The sequence below is a fragment of the Salmo salar genome, chromosome 09, assembly GCF_965601325.2.
Source record: "Salmo salar chromosome 09, fSalSal1, whole genome shotgun sequence".
Classification (NCBI taxonomy): Eukaryota; Metazoa; Chordata; class Actinopteri; order Salmoniformes; family Salmonidae; genus Salmo; species Salmo salar.
Window position 1 is genome coordinate 139,196,956 of NC_138299.1, and position 21,404 is coordinate 139,218,359.

Here is a 21,404-nt window from a genome sequence, read left to right on the forward strand (position 1 = left end):
TGTAGCGTCATACCCAAGAAGACTCGAGGCTGTAATTGCTGCCAAAGGTGCTTCAACAAAGTACTGAGTAAAGGGTCTGAATACCTAAGTAAATGTGATATCATTTCTTTTATACATTTGCTTTGTCATTATGGGGTAGTGTAGATTGAGGGGAAAAAACTATTTAATCAATTTTAAGGCTGTAACGTAACTGTGGAAAAGATCAAGGGGTCTGAAGTTGCCAAATGCACCGTATATTCAAATATATTTTCACTTTAAACGCTTGTCTTGGTAATTTGACATATTTATTTTATTTGCTCCAGTTCAGAGCTGATGGAGACAATTTTTACCCTACTCAAAACAAGTCCCATCTGATCTGATGGTTTATCGTGTCATAATGAACACACTAAAAAGTTAATCCGGAGTTGAGATAAAATTACATGTGCATATTAATGTAACATTTGGCCAACGTAGCATACATAGTTATTCATATAAATCAGTAAGTCCTGAAAAGGAATATATATATATTAAAAAGAGTCACTCTCCGAGGCGGGATGCCAGAGGAATTCATGGTGGCAGATGAGGTTGTTAATCTATCAGTGTGCATCCTGCTCCCCGTGTCGCTGCGCCAGGTAGTGCTGCTCAATGACAAGCTACAGCATCAATCAGCAGGCTACCCTGCATCTTACACATCCCTAACTCAAGCCCCTAAGCCGAGTTGTTTTAGTTCATGCCATTTGTCAATAAATAACTCATACCCTTCAGTTGCCTGTGGCAGCACGATACATACATCCATCGTATACGCCAACATGGACAAAATAAATGTATTGGATCCTTGGGACATCCCCCACTGAAGTAGACATTTTTTTTTTGTATTATTTTATTTAAGGTTACAGTAGGGTTGCAAGGATCCCAGATAGCCCTACGAGAAATGCATTGGAAACAATCCACCTTATATGGAATGCAGGAACACAATTATAGCATGAACCTGGATGTCCTACTGAATTTAAAAATGGGTGACAAAATTAACAAATACAGCTCGAGTGAAAGCACAAATGTAGGGTTGGGCAAGTCCCATTAGAAAGGGAAGCATCGATACTAATTGAACACAACACACTAAATTAGGTGTAAACATGCTCGGCAGGGTGCCTCAGCCGCTTGTCTTCTGTCCCCAAAGCGCCATTCTGACAGCGTAATACCACAACACTTCACACCAGTTTCGCGTTGCACGCCACAGCCCTGTCCTCTCCCACCAGGATTACAATTTCAAACCGATTTCATGTGAGGGCAAGACTAAAAAACAATCAACAGTCAGGTTGTTATTTGCTGGTCAGAAGTCCGGGATTTTATTCGCCAATGACAGTCAAAATGAAGTTCAAGTGAGTTGAAGTGTTTATGCAGAGGCAACATTGTTGCATGTGATATTGTAACCCCAATTTGTTCAAAGTCAAGGTTTGTAGTCCTGTGGAAATTGAATGGCATTTCCTTCTGGATATTGCTAGATCAATTGCTGTGTACGTTACAATATATCAATTGGAGTTGTCATACTGAAACTAGATGCACAGCTCTCCAGCCAAATGTAACCAAATTAATCACTGCCCTATATCTGGAGCTATAAAGTCTCTTCAAAATGATGAGTACACAGACGACAGGGAGAGTAAGAGAATATTACAAGCAACGCAAATGTATTTTCAGAATTTTATTCACCTTACATCACACATCTGAACGCAGGAATAACAGCACAACCTGAAAAAAAAACATTGTTTTAGATGGGATTCATAGAAGTCCTCCAACCTGCCCTGTTAACATGTTATGTGTTTACATTTATGCTAAAACAAAAAAAATCAGCAACAGCAAATTGCAGTAAGCACTCTTCAGTTATTTTTAATAGAATGTAGGCTAGTTCCAACAGGAGTACTAGCATAACGCATACCGGTTTATGCTTTCTCTTCCTTCTCTCCCTTCTCTGCCTTTGATGCCTTAGCTGCCTTCTCAGGCTTTTCTGGCTTGTCTGGAACCACAACGCCACCCTCCTCCTCGGGACCCTTGGTGTTACGTGTGTAGATCACCTGCGATCTGTGCTTTGACACCAACTTGATCATGCCTAGAGGGGAGGCAGAATGGAACGTGTCAGTTATTTCATACAGATATTGAAGTTCTATGGTCCCACATTACCAACTGACCCACTCACTGCCCTGACAAGTTAAGGCAATATCTACAAGACATGATCCTGAAAGAGCAGACATCAAGTTGCAGTGCCAGTCTTTGTAGTCACTGATCAGAGCCAATGTCTATCAAAACAACAGTATCTTCAAAATCAAATTTTACTGGTCACATATTTAGCAGGCATTATAGTGGGTGTAGCAAAATGCTGGTACCTTCTTCCCTTGAAGGAAGACTACTGCCGACTGGGGTTAAAAGTGATGTTTTAAATAGAACTGATGTGCATTAGAAAGTGTTTGCTTTGTAGTAACGCCAAAATATTTAGTGTTTCATTTGGAAGGCAAGTGAGAAGAGTGCTAAACATGGGCTTAACTTCTCTAGGGTAGGGGGCAGTATTTTGACATCCGGATGAAAAGCACGCCAAAAGTAAACTGCCTGTTACTCGGGCCCAGAAACTAGGATATGCATATAATTGGTAGATTTGGATAGAAAACTGTAAAGTATCCAAAACTGTTAAAACAAATTGCACTTCCTATGGCCTCCACTAGATGTCAACAGTCTTTAGAAATTGTTTCAGGATTGTATTCTGAAAAATGAGGGAATAATACCACTCAATGAGTGGACATTGCAGTGTCCGATGTTTTTCATGCGCCTTTCTTGTTTTCCTTTTATATTGACGAAGCTTTTGTCCGGTTGAAATATTATTATGACTAAAATCAACCTAAGGATTGATTATAAACATCGTTTGACATGTTTCTACGAACTTTACTGATACTTTTCGGATTTTTCGTCTGCCTGTTGTGACTGCCTTTGAGCCTGTGGATTACTGAACAAAACACGCGAACAAGAGGTTTTTGGATATAAAGAGGGACTTTATCAAACAAAACGAACATTTATTGAGTAAATGGGAGTCTTGTGAGTGCAAACATATTAACCTGTTTGGGATAGGAGGCAGTATTTTCACAGCCGGAAAAAAAAACATACCCGATTTAATCTGGTTACTACTCCTGCCCAGTAACTAGAATATGCATATAATTACTAGATGTGGATAGAAAACACCCTAAAGTTTCTAAAACTGTTTGAATGGTGTCTGTGAGTATAACAGAACTCATATGGCAGGCCAAAACCTGAGAATATTCTATACGGGAAGTGCCCTGTCTGACCATTTCTTGTCCTTCTATAGCCTCTATCGAAAATACAGCCTCTGTGCTGTAACGTGAAATTTTCTAAGGCTTTCATTGGCTCTAGAAAGGCGCCAGAACGTGGAATGATAGCGCTGCAGTCTCTGGGTGAAAAACAGCAGGGGTTTTGGTGAGTGGTCATTTTGGGACAATGACACTGGGACGCTCCTGCACGAGACGACTTGTGTTTGAACGAATACGTCGTCGCCCGGTTGGTATATTATCGCTATTTTACGAAGAAAAAAAAAAGGATTTTAAACAGCGTTTGACATGCTTCGAAGTACGGTAATAGAATATTTAGATTTTTTTTGTCACGAAACGCGCCGGCGCGTCACCCTTCGGATAGCGACTTGAACACACAAACAAAAAGTAATTTAGTAAATTCACAGGAAGTTTGCGGTGGGTATGCTAGTTCTGAACATTACATGCTAATGTAAAACGCTGTTTTTTGATATAAATATGAACTTGATTGAACAAAACATGCATGTATTGTATAACAATGTCCTAGGAGTGTCATCTGATGGAGATCAAAGGTTAGTGCTGCATTTAGCTGTGGTTTTGGTTTTTGTGACATATATGCTAGCTTGAAAAATGGGTGTGTGATTATTTCTGGCTGGGTACTCTCCTGACATAATCTAATGTTTTGCTTTCGCTGTAAAGCCTTTTTGAAATCAGACAATGTGGTTAGATTAACAATCAGTTAATCTTTAAACCGATGTATAACACTTGTATGTTTTATTAATTTTTATAATGAGTATTTCTGTTTTTTAATTTGGCACTCTGCAATTTCACTGGATGTTGCACCCTCGACAACTACTATGATTATTATTATTTCACCATGCTGGTCATTTATGAACATTTTAACATCTTGACCATGTTCTGTTATAATATCCACCCTGCACAGCCAGAAGAGGACTGGCCACCCCTCATAGCCTGGTTCCTCTCTAGGTTTCTTCCTAGGTTTTTGGCCTTTCTAGGGAGTTTTTCCTAGCCACCGTGCTTCTTTCACATGCTTTGCTTGCTGTTTGGGGTTTTAGGCTGGGTTTCTGTACAGCACTTTGAGATATCAGCTGATGTACGAAGGGCTATATAAAAATAAATTTGATTGATTGATTTGAGGTAGGACGCTACCGTCCCACACCCCCTAGAGAGTTTTTTTTTTTTTTTTTTTACATTGGCTCTGTGGCAGACCCATGATAGTCTGTGCCTTGTAGACTTACTAGGTTTCACTGTAGCAAAGCTCAAAATGTAACCAGATATACATCCCCTCAGAAGAATGTAGCCTGCCACAAAACTCCACTATTGTAGAGATATGACAGAGCAGTGAACCAGGAAGGAATCCATGCAAAAGGGTGCGTGCCTATTCTGACAAGCAATACCATCTGCACTTCTGATATTATGGCTCCAAAATAAAGCTAAATGTTGAAATGTGAGTTCAGTGACTGCTATACATAATTTTCTTACATTAAAGTCAGATCTGGCTACTCAACTACTTCCCAATTTCGTCAAATTCCCTATGAGTGAACACTGGTTGGGAATCAGAGTAGGGTTCACCTTTGCTGAGCAGTTCCTGGAGGGCAGCCCTGGCCAGAGAGCCTCTAATCTTTAGCCTCTCGGACACGACTGCTGGTGTGATGAGCTTGTAGTTGGGCACTTCCTTGTTCAACTTTTCATAGGTGGCCTTGTCGAAGAGGACCAGGTTGTTGAGCTTATCCCTCACCTTTCCCTTGGACCACTTCTGCTCAGAGGAAATGGAGAAGTTGTTTATGTTGCTCACACTCCTGACAGTTAAACCATTATGACCCCAAAGGAATATCTCAACTCCCACAAAAAGATCGATACCAGGACATACCTTCTTTTTGGCTTTGCCTCCAGATTTGTTGGCTGGATCCTTGTCCTTTTTGGACTTCCCAGAATCCTTCCCCTTCCCCTTGGCGTCCTTAGGAGGCTGGAATAATACAGATCACACTACCATTATCCAACTGATTCTGAATTAACCACCACACATTTCCCAAAACGAATTAACGTTAGTGCACTGAAACATTTCCAGCTAACAGAAGACAGCGGTAACAAGATGATTAGCTAATAAAAGGTAACCACGAGTCCCTCAACTGGAATTGAACCAAATAGGATGTTAACCTTTGAACATTACAAACGTTAGACAAGCCTAAGCCAACTAACTAGGGCCTAGTTACATGTTAAAAGCTAGCCTGTTAATTAACGTTAGTTAACAACCTGCTTCAGTTAGGCCAATAGTGGTCTGCAGAGAACTGGCGTCCAGTTTGCATAATCTCATCAATTGATACATTTGTGTGGGAAATGTCGGGCTGAGATATCTACACATGGGGCCGTGGTCATGCAGTGCACCATCAGCACTGCCAGCCGCATGTAACGTTAGCTAGCTACCAAGCATGTTCAACTAGAATATATAACTGAGCCATTCCATCCACAACCACGGTCAGGACGAAGTATATTTTCCAAATACGCATTGTGATCTATTCAGACTGACATTTTCAGAGTCAAACGTTTTGTTTGCCATCGAATTTAATGAAAAATCACGCTAAAGACCTTACCATGATGTCCCACCGTCAAGATGTCGGAGTGAAAGGACGTTCAACCCGTGCACCAGCCTCTAAGAGAACCCGTACATGCGGATGTTGAAGTACGGTACTGGGAAATGTAGTTATTCTTTCTAGACTTTTTTCTATTTCTTGGTTTTAGAATTAATAATTAAAAGATCTGCGAAATAAATATAGATGCGATCTTAAACAAAAAACAATACGAATGAAAACGCAGCTAAAGTTACCTCTGTTGAAGATTGTATTTTATTTTGTCTGAAATATTTCCTGTCGCCTGACAATTTCGTCAGCTGTGCAGAAAAAGGCAAAGATGGCGATATTCAGTGTGTATGTTGTAAATAAGGCTGGGGGATTAATTTACCAGTATGACAATTATGTACCGAGAGCCGAAGCAGAGAAAACATTCAGCTATCCTTTAGATTTGGTGTTAAAGATCCACGATGAGAAAGTTGTTGTATCATTTGGTCAACGCGATGGAATCCGAGGTACAGTAAGTTGTCAGCAACAGTCAACTGATCACATGAAGGCTTACAAAAATGTTTATAGTGATAACTGGTAATATGTCATGGTTGGAACTCAAATGTTCCATTGTGCATGTTTATATTTGTTGTTAACATTGTGCACGCATACTTCTATTAATTTAGTGGGCCATGCTTTACTGTCCATCAATGGAGTGGATGTCAACGGCAAGTTCACGGCGGATGGGAAGGAGATCATCGAATACTTGAAAGACTCAACAAACTATCCGGTGTCCATACGTTTCGGAAGGGCTCGCTTGAGTTCAAATGAAAAACTGATGCTGGCTTCAATGTTTCATTCGTAAGTAGTTACAGTTCGCAAGTGATTACACCTGTCTGCTCTAACATGAATAAATCATTTGTCTATGGTGACAGGCTTTTCCATGATCTTGCTGCATCTTGTATTGTACTCTTTCCTAGGTTGTTTGCTATTGGTTCACAGCTGTCCCCTGAAGTTGGCAGTTCAGGAATTGAGATGCTGGAGACAGATATGTTTAAACTGCACTGCTTTCAGACACTCACTGGTAAAGCCATGCATTCAAACACCACTATCAGTCACTGTATGTGATGTCTACATGCAATGCTCTTGTTTAGAAAAACGAAATCTGCCTCAGTGTCAACATCTTTTTATCAGGTATAAAGTTCATTGTGCTGGCAGACCCACGGCAGTCTGGCATTGACGCACTCCTCAGGAAGATTTACGAGATCTATTCAGACTTCGCCCTCAAGAACCCCTTCTACTCTCTGGAGATGCCTATCAGGTAACTGTCACATGTCAAATATCTGCCCTCTGTCTCTCACATGAGTCTCTATCAGTTAACCAAGTCATTGATGAGCAACCATGGTGAGATATATTTTGCCCTCTCTTGTTACAGGTGTGAACTCTTTGATCAGAATTTGAAGGGTGCATTGGAGATAGCAGAGAAAGCTGGTAACTTTGGACCTGGATCTTGAGCAGAAACAAACCTGAAAAATGTCAACGAAGGCAAATCCAGAGTATCCATTGCTCCAGTTTTTCTTTTTTTTGCCAATCCATTGAATTGTGTTTGTTGTCACTGGGAAGCTACAGTACACTGCATATGGGTCAACATGTCTCCAAACAGTGCTGATATTTCAGAACTAATTTTGAATAACTTGTATATGAGAAGGATATGCTATACTGGGATACAATGTAAATACTGAATGTTTTGTTTTTGTATATACTTTAAGAATAAACACCACTATGTAACATTTATCATCTATAGTCTTTCTTTCCAATGTAATTCTTTTTAGAAGTAACTAAAACTACAACATAAGGTATTTTATTCAAGTCTTATCTATTCAAACACATTTCACCCATAGAAGGAGATGTGTACAGTGCTAATTTAAAAAGTGAGCAGTACATTTGACCATAAAGTGTCTTGGTTTCAAATAATCATATTGACACATTTTCAGTACTTGAATCTAGGATCTGTTTTATGCCATGAGCATTGAAAAGAGTTTTAAGTAACACAACATGGTTGATGTATTTGTATCTGAATACATCTTCAGTGAAAATAAATATTCCCTCGCTCAAATCCATGTCTCACCATCTCTTAAAAGAAGAATATACAGGACCATGTCTCCCGTCAATTCAATTGAGCCTTTTTCAAAAACACTTAATAAATAAGAATGTACATTCTTATCCTAAATCTCCCACATTGACAGCAGAGAGTTGGTGTAGTGATCAGTCAGTCTTCTTGGGGATGTGACCCATCTTGGTTCTGATGTTCCGCAGCAGGAAAAAGCAGATGGTAGTGATGAGACAAGTGATCTCTGCTACCCAGAAGGCCATTTCCCAGCTGTGGTGCTTGGCGATGGTGCTGAACGGCAGTCCAGAGCAGAAGCCACCAACTGAACGATACAGGAATGTCAATTAGGCTGGTTCTCATAAATAGGATATACAGACTTAGTTGAACTACACTACCGGTCAAAAGTTTTAGAACACCTAATTCAAGGGTTTTACTTTATTTTGACTATTTTCTACATTGTAGAATAATAGTGAAGACATTCAAACTGAAATAACAGTAATCAAAGAAGTGTTAAACAAATCAAAATATATTTTATATTTGAGATTCTTCAAATAACCACCCTTTGCCTTGATGACAGCTTTGCACACTCTTGGCATTCTCTCAACCAGCTTCACCTGGAACACTTTTCCAACAGGAGTTCTCACATATGCTGAGCACTTGTTGGCTGCTTTTCCTTCAGTATGCGGTCCGTCTCATCACAAACCATCTCAATTTGGTTGAGGTCGGGGGATTGTGGAGGCCAGGTCATCTGATGCAGCACTCCATCACTAGCCTTCTTGGTAAAATAGCCCTTACACAGCCTGGAGGTGTGTTGGGTCATTGTAATGTTGAAAAACAAATGATAGTCCCACTAAGTGCAAACCAGATGGGATGGCGTTTTGCTGCATAATGCTGTCGTAGCCATGCTGGTTAAGTGTACCTTGAATTCTAAATAAATCACTGACCATGTCACCAGGAAAGCACCCCCACACCATCACACTTCCTCCTCCATGCTTCACGGTGGGAACCACACCTCCGTTCACCTACTCTGTGTCTCACAAAGACACGGTGGTTGGAACCAAAACTCTCCAATTTGGACTCCTGACCAAAGGACATATTTCCACTGCTCTAATGTCCATTACTCGTGTTTCTTGGCCCAAGCAAGTCTCCTCTTCTTATTGGTGTCCTTTAGTGGTTTCTTTGCAGCAATTTGACCATGAAGGCCTGATTCACACAGTCTCCTCTGAACAGTTGATGTTGAGATGTGTCTGTTACTTTAACTCTGTGAAGCATTTATTTGGGCTGAAATTTCTGAGGCTTGTAACTCAAACTTATCTTCTGCAGCAGAGGTAACTGGGTCTTCCATTCCTGTGGCGGTCCTCATAAGAGCCAGTTTCATCATAGCACTTGATGGTTTTTGCGACTGCACTTGAAGAAACTTTCAAAGTTCTTGACATTTTCCGGATTGACTGAGGTTCATGTCTTAAAGTAATTATGGACTGTCGTTTCTCTTTGCTTACTTGAGCTGTTGCCAAAATATGAACTTGGTATTTTAGCAAATAGGGCTATCTTCTGTATACCCCCTACCTTGTTACAACACAACTGATTGGCTCAAACACCTGTTAATTGAAATGCATTCCAGGTGACTAACTCATGAAGCTGGTTGAGAGAATGCCAAGTGTGTGCAAAGCTGTCATCAAGGCAAAGGTTGGCTATTTGAAGAATCTCAAATATATAATATATTTTGATTTGTTTAACTTTTTTGGTTACTATATGATTCCATATGTGTTATTTCATAGTTTTGATGTCTTCACTATTATTGTACAATGTAGAAAATAGTAAAAATAAAGAAAAACCCTTGAATGAGTAGGTGTTCTAAAACTTTTGACCGGTAGTGTACCTGTCTGGTACTGCTAGTAAAGCCAAGACACCGGAATACAATGCAAACAAATGTGAGAAAAGCATTCATTAGAATTTGAGACATTTTGGTTGAGATAAACTTACTGTTGGCCATTAGGGCAACAATAGCATGTGACGTTCCACAATAGTTTGAAGGAGCACTCTCATTGGCTATCACGCCAAACAAGGCTATTGGTCCGTAAGATGAGAAGCCAAATGTAGCCCCCAAGAAGAGGATCCACATCTGAATTTATAACATAAAAAAACAAAACATGAACTAACAAACAGACTAATAGTGTATTGGCTCTGAAAGGAGTTTTGATGGAACATGATGTGTTTACTATACCTTTGGGCTGTCTGGCGTGACAGTGACCCGGAATAGATACATGGAACCAAACATCCCAGCCATCATTGAGATCAAGAGAAAATGACGGGGGTTTCCATGACTTTTCATGCCTTGCTGTACAAAAAGAAATACAGTACCTTACAAACACTGCAGTGATTTATATAGAGCTCTGAATTAGTGTATGATGTCACTGTAAACCCACTTGTGCCACAGCCTTGTCAGAGAAGTATCCTGCAGCTAAACTGCCCAACAGGCCTCCCACCTCCAGGGCACTCATGTAGGAACTGCCTGTGAAAAACAGCTGCATTCAGTCAAACTTAACAAGAGGCAGTTATTACTGAGTTATCAACTGCAGTCTATTGCATACTGGTAAAACAGGCAGGTTAGCGTTTTTAGTCATGAATCTGCAGTGGTCACTAGCTGGCACTGTCAACCTTAACCACACTGCTAACCCCAATGCCTAACCCTAACCTTGAATGAATACCAAAAAGCTCATTTTTGTTTTAATACATTTTTACAATATAGACTATTTTTACTTTGCAGCTGGCCTATCTAAGAGCAAATCACTGTTCTGCTTCCAGGATAAGATTCATGACAATACATGTCAAACTGCGTAAAACAGAGGGAAAACGCAGGTCTTAATGTATCCGACTTACATACCCATGAGTGTTGACTGGCCCTTGTCCTGGATGAGGAAGAGCTGGCCCCAGTCAGTGCAGGCTGTCTTCACCCCAAACACTACCAGGTAGCCCACAGACAGCAGCCACAGGTAGGGGGACAGGATGAACTCTTTGAAGGTGGTCTCATCACTGGATGAGCCTGGTAAGGGAGAGAGGTTTCAGTCACACTAGCACATCACTTAGAGTGTGCATGATCTTGAACTTGTTCACACTAGCGTGTGAGGGGCACACTGGGTACAGTGTCCATTGACACAGAGTTTTACTGACCTTACACACAATTGCACATGCAGACAATACACAAAAAGGCATGCGTTCAAAATAAAACCTGTGCACGTCACAGTCGCACATATTTTGCAATGTTTCAACCACAGGAGAAGATGAGGTTAGCTCCCAGCTCTGACCTGCTTTGCCCTTCCTGGCCCCCCCAGTGTCTATGTTGGGCAAGCCCACGTCTTTGGGCTCGTTCCTGATCAACAGCAGGCAGACGAAGGAGACCACACAACAGGAGAGGCCTGAGATGGACAGGGTCGTCCTCCAGCTGTAGCTCTGGGCCATCAACGTTGCAATAATGGGGCCTAAACTCCCAGCCAGGTTCATACTGCAGGACAGAATCGCCCACCACGTCCCAAACTGAGAGGGCTCGAACCACTGAGGAGCAGAAGGGAATGACATTTCATAATATCAGACTAGTGATGTGCTTCATGGCTTAACACGACTAGGGATATACAAAATGGTACACTGACTGACCAGTATTTTAACAGTGCAGGCAATTGATTGATACGTGTCTGACAGCTTCATATCCTGTGGACTACAGTGTTACTTCCTGGTCCTACCTTGCGCAGCACCCTGCCACATGGGGGCCACCCCAGGCCCTGACCCAGGCCGTTGAGGAACCAGAGGCCAGAGAAAATGGCCACAGTGGAGGACCAGGAGAAGACCACATTGATGGCACCCACCATGAACAGGCCAATGGAGAAGAGCCAGCGGGCACTGATCTGATCCGACAACACACCGCTGATGAACTTGCTTATAGCATAGGCCAGAGACTGGCTACTAGTGATCATGCCTGAGGGGTAGTGCACACAATACAGAGGCAGAACACAATGTTTAATTGATTTTGGTACTAATATAAACATACACAAAGCATTAACTGATGTATCCCCATATGATCGTTCAATTAAACCAATCAGTCAGACCAGTATCGAAACTTTAGTTGTTAATTGTTGTTAGGGACATGCAAGACAGAAATAGAGGAAAAGACAATAGTGAGGCTTCTCTTACCCAGGTCATCTTTGTCCAGCTTGATCTCTTGCATGAGAGAGGGCATCACAAAGGAAAAGGTCTTCCTGTTGAAGTAGTACAGCGTATAGCCCACAAACATGGCCAGGAAAATGGTGGTGCGGTAATATCCATACCCTGCGGTTGCCATCGTTTTTGCAGTGCAGAAAAAAAGTGCTAAATAAAAGAGGATTATAAAACAAAACTACAGAGGAAGGGAGAGGCACCTCTTGTTTGAGTGTGAAGTACTTCTGCCACCAGTGACTGAACTTTGGTGTCAGGATCCACGGTGCAGTGCAGAGCTGGTTAGAAGAGGGAGAGAGCTGTAATCAATAATTGGGGTTAATGGTCAACTTCTCGACTCTAAGACTGATTTCCCCTGCCTTATCCGAGTTCTACAAGGGCCAAAGGGAAGAGGCAAAAATGGAATTGACCTACTCCGATGCTGTTATCTTCTGTAATGCTGCTTGTATTGTCCAACAGTCTGCAAAGAAAATGAAAGACACTCCTGATTCCTTTTATATACCTTTCACCCCCCTCTTGCTGATCCTGACTGTTCCTCCCTGCCAGTGTGCCTGGATATTATTGAGTGTTCTTAGTTAATGATTCATTGGAGAGTCCAATGGTGACTGCAAGCCCAGAGGGCGGATCCTCCTCAGCCCAGGGGGTGTGTGAACAGAGATGACCGCCAGCACAAAACACAACCCCATTATCACGGTGGGTTGGTTGGTGTGAAAATGCATCATTAGCTAGGTTTCCATCCAATTGGCAACATATTTCATGTGAATAACACAAAGGAAATATGCCCATTTTCCCAACAGTGGTGTTTCCAAACTGACTTGTTGCAGATACAAATCTGTGCGTGTTGATGTTGTGCACACAACATACACTTTTTCGCAACATTTGTTATGTACCTAATAAAAATCTAAAGTTCAATGTGTTTCCATCACATTTTCGATAGAAAAATGTGCCTACTCTGGTCTTGGCACGTGCACTCTAGCCAACAGCTCGCAGATACAGCGCGGGTAGGCAGAGATTATTATACCGAGAATATTTGTATTTGTCGAACGGTAGTCAAGCATCGATCATCTGTGGGAATAGGCTACTGAGAATGTGGTGGTAATTCCAATCACTGAATTAAATATTAATAATATGTATATGAACTGAATATACTTGTCAACAGCCAGTGATCTTTTCTTTTTTTTTTTTACCTGTAGCCTAATCTGACTGACTGTTACCGTCAATCTAATGATTTATAGCAATTGATTGTCAGTTGCGATAGAGCTTTGATAACTTCTAATTTAATTAATTTAACATGGCCATTAATAATTGCCACAACAATACACCAAAGTTATAGGCTATTTATTAAATTGGTCTGCCAGCTCCAGGTAGGCTAAACAAGTGGAACAAATTGACTCCAGCGATATAGTTATTTCAACATATTTATTTTATCAAATGGTAGACTACAATGGCATAATGGAAGTTATGGAACTCCCTCGCATGCTTCTGTTATGGAGAAAAGTCCTCAATGAAACTGACATTAAATGTGGAGAATGATACATTTGCATCTGTTGACCATCAAGTAGCCTATTCATTAAAAACTTAATAAAGTTGCCAATATTATGTTGCAATTTTGTAGTTCAGTAATTTTTTTTGGGTTGTCCCGCTTTACCAACCATAGCTACAGTTGAAGACGGAAGTTTACATACACTTAGGTTGGAGTCATTAAAAATCATTTTTCAACCACTCCCCCAAATTCTTGTTAACAAACTAAAGTTTTGACAAGTCGGTTAGAACATCTACTTTGTGCATGACACAAATAATTTTCCCAACAATTGTTTACAGACAGATTATTTCACTGTATCACAATTCCAGTGGGTCAGAAGTTTACATACACTAAATTGACCGTGCCTTTAAACAGCTTGGAAAATCCCAGAAAATTATGTCATGGCTTTAGAAGCTTCTGACAGGCTAATTGACATAATTTGAGTCAATTGGAGGTATACCTGTGGATGTATTTCAAGGCCTACCTTCAAACTCAGTGCCTCTTTGCTTGACATCATGGGAAAATCAAAAGAAATCAGCCAAGACCTCAGAAAAAGAATTGTAGACCTCCACAAGTCTGGTTCATCCTTGGGAGCAATTAACAAACACCTTAAGGTACCATGTTCATCTGTACAAACAATAGTACGCAAGTATAAACACCATGGGACCAAGCAGCCATCATACCGCTCAGGAAGGAGACGCGTTCTATCTCCTAGAGATGAACGTACTTTGGTGCGAAAAGTGCAAATCAATCCCAGAACAACAGCAAAGGACCCTGTGAAGATGCTGGAGGAAACAGGTACAAAAGTATCTATATCCACAGTAAAACGAGTCCTATATCGACATAACCTGAAAGGCCGCTCAGCAAGGAAGAAGCCACTGCTCTAAAACCACCATAAAAAAGCCAGACTATGGTTTGCAACTGCACATGGAGACAAAGATCGTACTTTCTGGAGAAATGTCCTCTGGTCTGATGAAACAAAATACAACTGTTTGGCCATAATGACCATCGTTATGTTTGGAGGAAAAAGGGGAGGCTTGCAAGCCGAAGAACACCATCCCAACTGTGAAGCATGGGGGTGGCAGCATCATGTTGTGGGGGTGCTTTGCTGCAAGAGGGACTGGTGCACTTCACAAAATAGATGGCATCATGAGGATGGAAAATTATGTGGATATATTGAAGCAATATCAGTCATGAAGTTAAAGCTTGGTCACAAATGAGTCTTACAAATGGACAATGACCAAAGAATACTTCCAAAGTTGTGACAAAATGGCTTAAGGACAACAAAGTCAAGGTATTGGAGTGGCCATCACAAAGCCCTGACCTCAATCCTATAGAAAATTTGTGGGCAGAACTGAAAAAGCGTGTGCGAGCAAGGAGGCCTACAAACTGATTCAGTTACACCAGCTCTGTCAGGAGGAATGGGCCAAAATTCACCCAACTTATTGTGGGAAGCTTGTGGAAGGCTACCCGAAACGTTTGACCCAAGTTAAACAATTAAAAGGCAATGCTACCAAATACTAATTGAGTGTATGTATATTTCTGACCCACTGGGAATGTGATGAAAGAAATAAAAGCTGAAATAAATCATTCTCTCTATTACTCATACTATTATTCTGACATTTCACATTCTTAAAATAAAGTGGTGATCCTAACTGACCTAAGACAGGGAATTTTTACTAGGATTAAATGTCAGGAATTGTGAAAAACTGAGTTTAAATGTATTTGGCTAAGGTGTATGTAAGATTCCGACTTCAACTGTGGCTGAAGTAGGCCAGCATGGAGTAGCTAAAGTGAGACAGTCGTATATGCTTTTCCAATGGAGGAATGAGATCCAGTTTACATTAGGGATCCTGTACTTAGTTATAGTGCATTTGGAAAGTATTCAGACCCCTTGACTTTTTCCACATTTGGTTACGTTACAGCCTTATTCTAAAATGTATTTAATACTCCAGCCAGAGCCTGGAGTTGAACCCGATCAAACATTTCTGGAGAGGCCTGAAAATAGCTGTGCAGCGATGAGTTTGAGAGGATCTGCAGAGAAGAATGGGAGAAACTCCCCAGATACAGGTGTGCCAAGCTTGTAGCATCATACCCAAGAAGACTCAAGGCTGTAATTGCTGCCAAATGTGCTTCAACAAAGTACTGAGTAAAGGGTCTGAATACTTATTCTAAAATTGATTAAATCATTTTTTCCCCTTATCAATCTACACACAATAAAAAAACGAATAAAAAACGGAAATCACATTTATATAAGGCTGTAACGTAACAAAATGTGGAAAAAGTCAAGGGGTCTGAATACTTTCCGAATGCACTGTATATCCTGGAGCAATATCTTTTGATATCGGTGTGTGTGCATGCATTTTGCAAAATTCTGTATACATTTTTACTGTGCCTTCAGAAAGTATTCATATGTAACCGATGTGAAATGGCTAGTTAGTTAGCGGTGGTGCGCGCTAATAGCGTTTCAATCAGTGACGTCACTCGCTCTGAGACCTGAAGTGGTTGTTCCCCTTGCGTTGCAAGGGCCGTGGCGCGATGGGTAACGATGCTTCGTGGGTGTCAGTTGTTGATGTGTGCAAGGGTCCCTGGTTCGAGCCCGGGTTGGGGCGAAGAGAGGGACGGAACCTACACTGTTACATTGGTGTCGTGACCCGGATCATTGGTTGCTGCGGAAAAAGGAGGAGGTCAAAAGGGGGGTGAGTGTAACCGATGTGAAATGGCTAGTTAGTTAGCGGTGGTGCGCGCTAATATCGTTTCAATCAGTGACGTCACTCGCTCTGAGACCTGAAGTGGTTGTTCCCCTTGCGTTGCAAGGGCCGCAGCTTTTGTGGCGCGATGGGTAACGATGCTTTGTGGCTGTCAGTTGTTGATGTGTGCAAGGGTCCCTGGTTGGGGCGAAGAGAGGGACGGAACCTACACCGTTACACATACACCTTGACTTGTTCCATATTTTGTTGTGTTACAGCCTGAATTCAAAATGGATTAAATCTTTTTTTTTGTTACCCATCTACACACAATTCCCATAATGACAAAGTGAAAACATGTTTCTAGACTTTTTGGCAAATTTGTTTAAAATCAAATACATAAATATTTAATTTACATATGTATTCAAAATTAGTCACATGTTAGAATCACCTTTGGCAGCTATTACAGCTGTGAGTCTTTCTCAGTAAGTCTCTAAGAGCTTTGTACACCTAGATTGTACAATATTTGCAAATTTTTCTTTTGAAATTCTTCAAACTCTGTCAAGTTGGTTGTTGATCATTGCTAGACAGCCATTTTTGCCATAGATTTTCAAGCCTATTTAAGTCAACTGTAACTAGGCCACTCAGGAACATTTATGTAGTCTTGGTAAGCAACTCCAGTGTATATTTGGCATTGTGTTTTAGGTTATTGTCCTGCTGAAAGGTGCATTTGTCTCCAAGGTTTTCCTCTAGGATTTTGCCTGTGCTTAGCTCTGTTCTGTTTCTTTTATCCTAACAAACTCCCTTGTCCTTGCCGATGACAAGCATACCCATAACATGATGCAGCCACCATCATACTAGAACATTTGAAGAGTGGTACTCAGTGATGTGTTGTGTTGGATTTGCCACAAACATAACACTTTTTATTAAGGACATAAAGTTAATATCTTCACCACATTTTTATCAGTTTTACTTTAGTGCCTTGTTGCAAACAGGATGCATGTTTTGGAATATTTGTATTCTGTACAGGCACCCTTATTTTTACTTTGTCATTTAGGTTAGTATTGTGGAGTAACTACAATGTTGTTGATTCATCCTCAGTTTTCTATCACAGGCATTCAGCTCTATAACTGTTTTAACTGGGTGTACTGATACACCATGCTCAAAGGGATATTCAATGTCTGTTTTTTGTGTGTGTTTTTTACCCATCAACCAATAGGTGCCCTTCTTTGTGAAGTATTGGAAAACCTCCCTGGTCTTTGTGGTTGAATCTGTGTTTGAAATTCACTGCTCGACTAAAGGACCTTACAGATAATTGCATGTGTTGGGTACAGAGATGAGGTAGTCATTCAACAATTATGTTAAACACTATTATTGCACAGAGTGATTTTTAGCAACTTAATATGTGACTTGTTAAGCACATTTTATTTAGGCTTGACATAAAGGGGTTGAGTACTTGTTGAATCAAGATTTCTAGTTCTTATAGCCTTTAGCTGTACCCTTACCCTAGTCCTCCGCTGTTCCTCTGGTGATGTAGAGGTTAATCCAGGCCCTGCAGCGCCTAGCTCCACTCCCATTCCCCAGGTGCTCTCATTTGTTGACTTCTGTAACCGTAAAAGCCTTGGTTTCATGCATGTTAACATTAGAAGCCTCCTCCCTAAGTTTGTTTTACTCACAGCTTTAGCACACTGCCAACCCGGATGTCCTAGCCGTGTCTGAATCCTGGCTTATGAAGGCCACCAAAAATCCTGAAATTTCCATCCCTAACTATAACATTTTCTGACAAGATAGAACTGCCAAAGGGGACGGAGTTGCAATCTACTGCAGAGACAGCCTGCAGAGTTCTGTCATACTATCCAGGTCTGTGCCCAAACAATTCGAGCTTCTACTTCTAAAAATCCACCTTTCCAGAAACAAGTCTCTCACCGTTGCCGCTTGTTATAGACCAACTTCTGCCCCCAGCTGTGCCCTGGACACCGTATGTGAATTGATTGCCCCCCCATCTATCTTCATCTAAGCTAAATGCCCCCAATCTCACACAAATTATCAATGAACCTACCAGGTACAACTCCAAATCTGTAAACACGGGCACCCTCATAGATATCATCCTGACCAACCTGCCCTCTAAATACACCTCTGCTGTCTTCAACCAGGATCTCAGCGATCACTGCCTCATTGCCTGCGCCCGTAATAAGTCTGCGGTCAAACGACCACCCCTCATCACTGTCAAACGCTCCCTAAAACACTTCAGCGAGCAGGCCTTTCTAATCGACCTGGCCAAGGTATCCTGGAAGGATATTGACCTCATCCCGTCAGTAGAGGATGCCTGGTTATTCTTTAAAAGTGCTTTCCTCACCATCTTAAATAAGCATGAGCCATTCCAAAAAACTTGAACCAGGAACAGATATAGCCCTTGGTTCACTCCAGACCTGACTGCCCTTGACCAGCACAAAAAAAATCCTGTGGCGTACTGCATTGGCATCGAATAGCTGCCGCGATATGCAACTTTTCTGGGAAGTTAGGAACCAATATACACAGGCAGTTAGGAAAGCAAAGGCTAGCTTTTTCAAACAGAAATTTGCATCCTGTAGCACAAAATCCCAAAGGTTCTGGGACACTGTAAAGTCTATGGAAAATAAGAGCACCTCCTCCCAGCTGCCCACTGCACTGAGGCTAGGAAACATTGTCACCACTGATAAATCCACGATAATTGAGAATTTTAATAAGCATTTTTCTACGGCTGGCCATGCTTACCACCTGCCTACCCCTACCCCGGTCAACAGCCCTGCAACCCCCACAGCAACTTTCCCAAACCTCCCCCATTTCTCCTTCACCCAAATCCAGATAGCTGATGTTCTGAAAGAGTTGAAAAATCTGGACCCCTACAAATCAGCTGGGCTAGACAATCTGGACCCTCTCTTTCTAAAATGATCCGCCGCAATTGTTGCAACCCCTACTACTAGCCTGTTCAACCTCTCTTTTGTATCGTCTGAGATCCACCAAAGATTGGAAAGCTGCCACGGTCATCCCCCTCTTCAAAGGGGGAGACACTCTAGACCCAAACTGCTACAGACCTACATCTATCCTACCCTGCCTTTCTAAGGTCTTCGAAAGCCAAGTTAACAAACAGATCACCGACCATTTAGAATCCCACCGTACCTTCTCCATTATGCAATCTGGTTTCCGAGCTGGTCATGGGTGCACCCCAGCCACGCTCAAGGTCCTAAATGATATCCTAACCGCCGTCGATAAAAGACAATATCGTGCAGCCGTATTCATCGACCGGCCAAGGCTTTCAACTCTGTCAATCACCACATTCTTATCGGCAGACTCAACAGCCTTGGTTTCTCAAATGACTGCCTCGCCTGGTTCACCAACTACTTTTCAGACAGAGTTCAGTGTGTCAAATCGGAGGGCCTGTTGTCCGGACCTTTGGCAGACTCTATGGGGGTGCCACAGGGTTCAATTCTCGGGCCGACTCCTTTCTCTGTATACATCAATGATGTCGCTCTTGCTGTTGGTGATTCTCTGATCCACCTCTACACAGATGACACCATTCTGTATACATCTGGCCTTTCTTTGGACACTGTGTTAACTAACCTCCAGACAAGCTTCAATGCCATACAACTCTTCTTATGTGGCCTCCAACTGCTCTTAAATGCAAGTAAAACTAAATGCATGCTCTTCAACCGATCGCTGCCCGCACCTGCCCGCCCATCCAGCATCACTACTCTGGACGGTTCTGACTTAGAATATGTGGACAATTACAAATACCTAGGTGCCTGGTTAGAATGTAAACTCTCCTTCCAGACTCACATTAAGCATCTCCTATCCAAAAATAAATCTAGAATCAGCTTCCTATTTCGCAACAAAGTATCCTTCACAAATGCTGCCAAACATACCCTCATAAAACTGACTATCCTACCGATCCTTGACTTCGGCGATGTCATTTACAAAATAGCCTCCAACACTCTACTCAGCAAACTGGATGTAGTCTATCAGAGTGCCATCCGTTTTGTCACCAAAGCCCCATATACTACCCACCACTGCGACCTGTATGCTCTCGTTGGCTGGCCCTCGCTTCATATTCGTAGCCAAACCCACTGGCTCCAGGTCATCTATATGTCTTTGCTAGGTAAAGCCCCGCCTTATCTCAGCTCACTGGTCACCATAGCAGCACCCACCTGTAGCACCCGCTCCAGCAGGTATATTTCACTGGTCACCCTCAAAGCCAATTCCTCCTTTGGCCGCCTTTCCTTCCAGTTCTCTGCTGCCAATGACTGGAACGAATTGCAAAAATCACTGAAGCTGGAGACTCAGATCTCCCTCACTAGCTTTAAGCATCAGCTGTCAGAGCAGCTCACAGATCACTGCACCTGTACATATCCCATCTGTAAATAGCCCATCCAACTACCTCATCCCCATATTGTAATTTATTTTGCTCCTTTGCACCCCAGTATCTCTACTTGCACATTCATCTTCTGCACATCTATCACTCCAGTGTTTAATTGCTAAATTGTAATTACTTCACCACTACTGCCAATGTATTGCCTTACCTCCCTAATATTACCTCATTTGCACACACTGTATATAGATTTTTTTCTATTGTGTTATAGACTGTACATGTATTTATTCCATGTGCAACTCTTTGTTGTTGTTTGTGTCGCACTGCTTTGCTTTATATTGGCCAGGTCTCAGTTGTAAATGAGAACTTGTTCTCAAATGGCCTACCAGGTTAAATAAAGGTGAAATAAAAAGACATTTCAGCTTTTCATTTATAAATAGTTTGTAAAACAATTCTAAAAAATGTATCCCACTTTGACATCGTGGGGTATTGTGTGTATGCCAGTGACACAAAATCTAAATGTAATCGATTTTAAATTCAGGCTGTAATACAACAACATGTGGAAAAAGTAAAAGGGTGTGAATACCTTTCTGCTCTTTACCTCTCTGGTTAGTCCACGTTTCTTGTTACCATAAACTTCCTTCCCCTGGGCGCACACTGGTTGAATCAACGTT

At 41.6% G+C, this 21,404-nt stretch overlaps 3 protein-coding genes across 3 annotated transcripts; 1 reads left to right on the forward strand and 2 right to left on the reverse strand.

The window, feature by feature from the left end:
- Positions 1-1,663: 1,663 nt before the first annotated feature.
- LOC106612983 (small ribosomal subunit protein eS25) lies at positions 1,664-6,181 on the reverse strand. The gene is made up of 5 exons (XM_014214758.2): positions 5,897-6,181; positions 5,176-5,271; positions 4,878-5,061; positions 1,913-2,083; positions 1,664-1,725 (listed from the first exon to the last, which is right to left on the reverse strand). The coding sequence occupies exons 1-4, from the start codon at positions 5,897-5,899 to the stop codon at positions 1,917-1,919; spliced, it is 450 nt and encodes a 149-aa protein (XP_014070233.1). The 5' UTR covers positions 5,900-6,181; the 3' UTR covers positions 1,664-1,725; positions 1,913-1,916.
- On the forward strand, positions 6,109-7,654 carry LOC106612982 (trafficking protein particle complex subunit 4). The gene is made up of 5 exons (XM_014214757.3): positions 6,109-6,387; positions 6,547-6,721; positions 6,841-6,944; positions 7,055-7,181; positions 7,296-7,654. Exons 1-5 carry the CDS (start codon positions 6,213-6,215, stop codon positions 7,372-7,374), a joined length of 660 nt encoding a protein of 219 aa, XP_014070232.1. The 5' UTR covers positions 6,109-6,212; the 3' UTR covers positions 7,375-7,654.
- Positions 7,655-7,847: 193 nt separating this feature from the next.
- Positions 7,848-12,730, reverse strand: slc37a4a (solute carrier family 37 member 4a). Its single transcript, XM_014214754.3, has 8 exons — positions 12,156-12,730; positions 11,708-11,940; positions 11,276-11,522; positions 10,855-11,013; positions 10,397-10,482; positions 10,195-10,308; positions 9,954-10,092; positions 7,848-8,292 (listed from the first exon to the last, which is right to left on the reverse strand). The coding sequence occupies exons 1-8, from the start codon at positions 12,301-12,303 to the stop codon at positions 8,126-8,128; spliced, it is 1,293 nt and encodes a 430-aa protein (XP_014070229.1). The 5' UTR covers positions 12,304-12,730; the 3' UTR covers positions 7,848-8,125.
- Between the last annotated feature and the right edge of the window lie 8,674 nt (positions 12,731-21,404).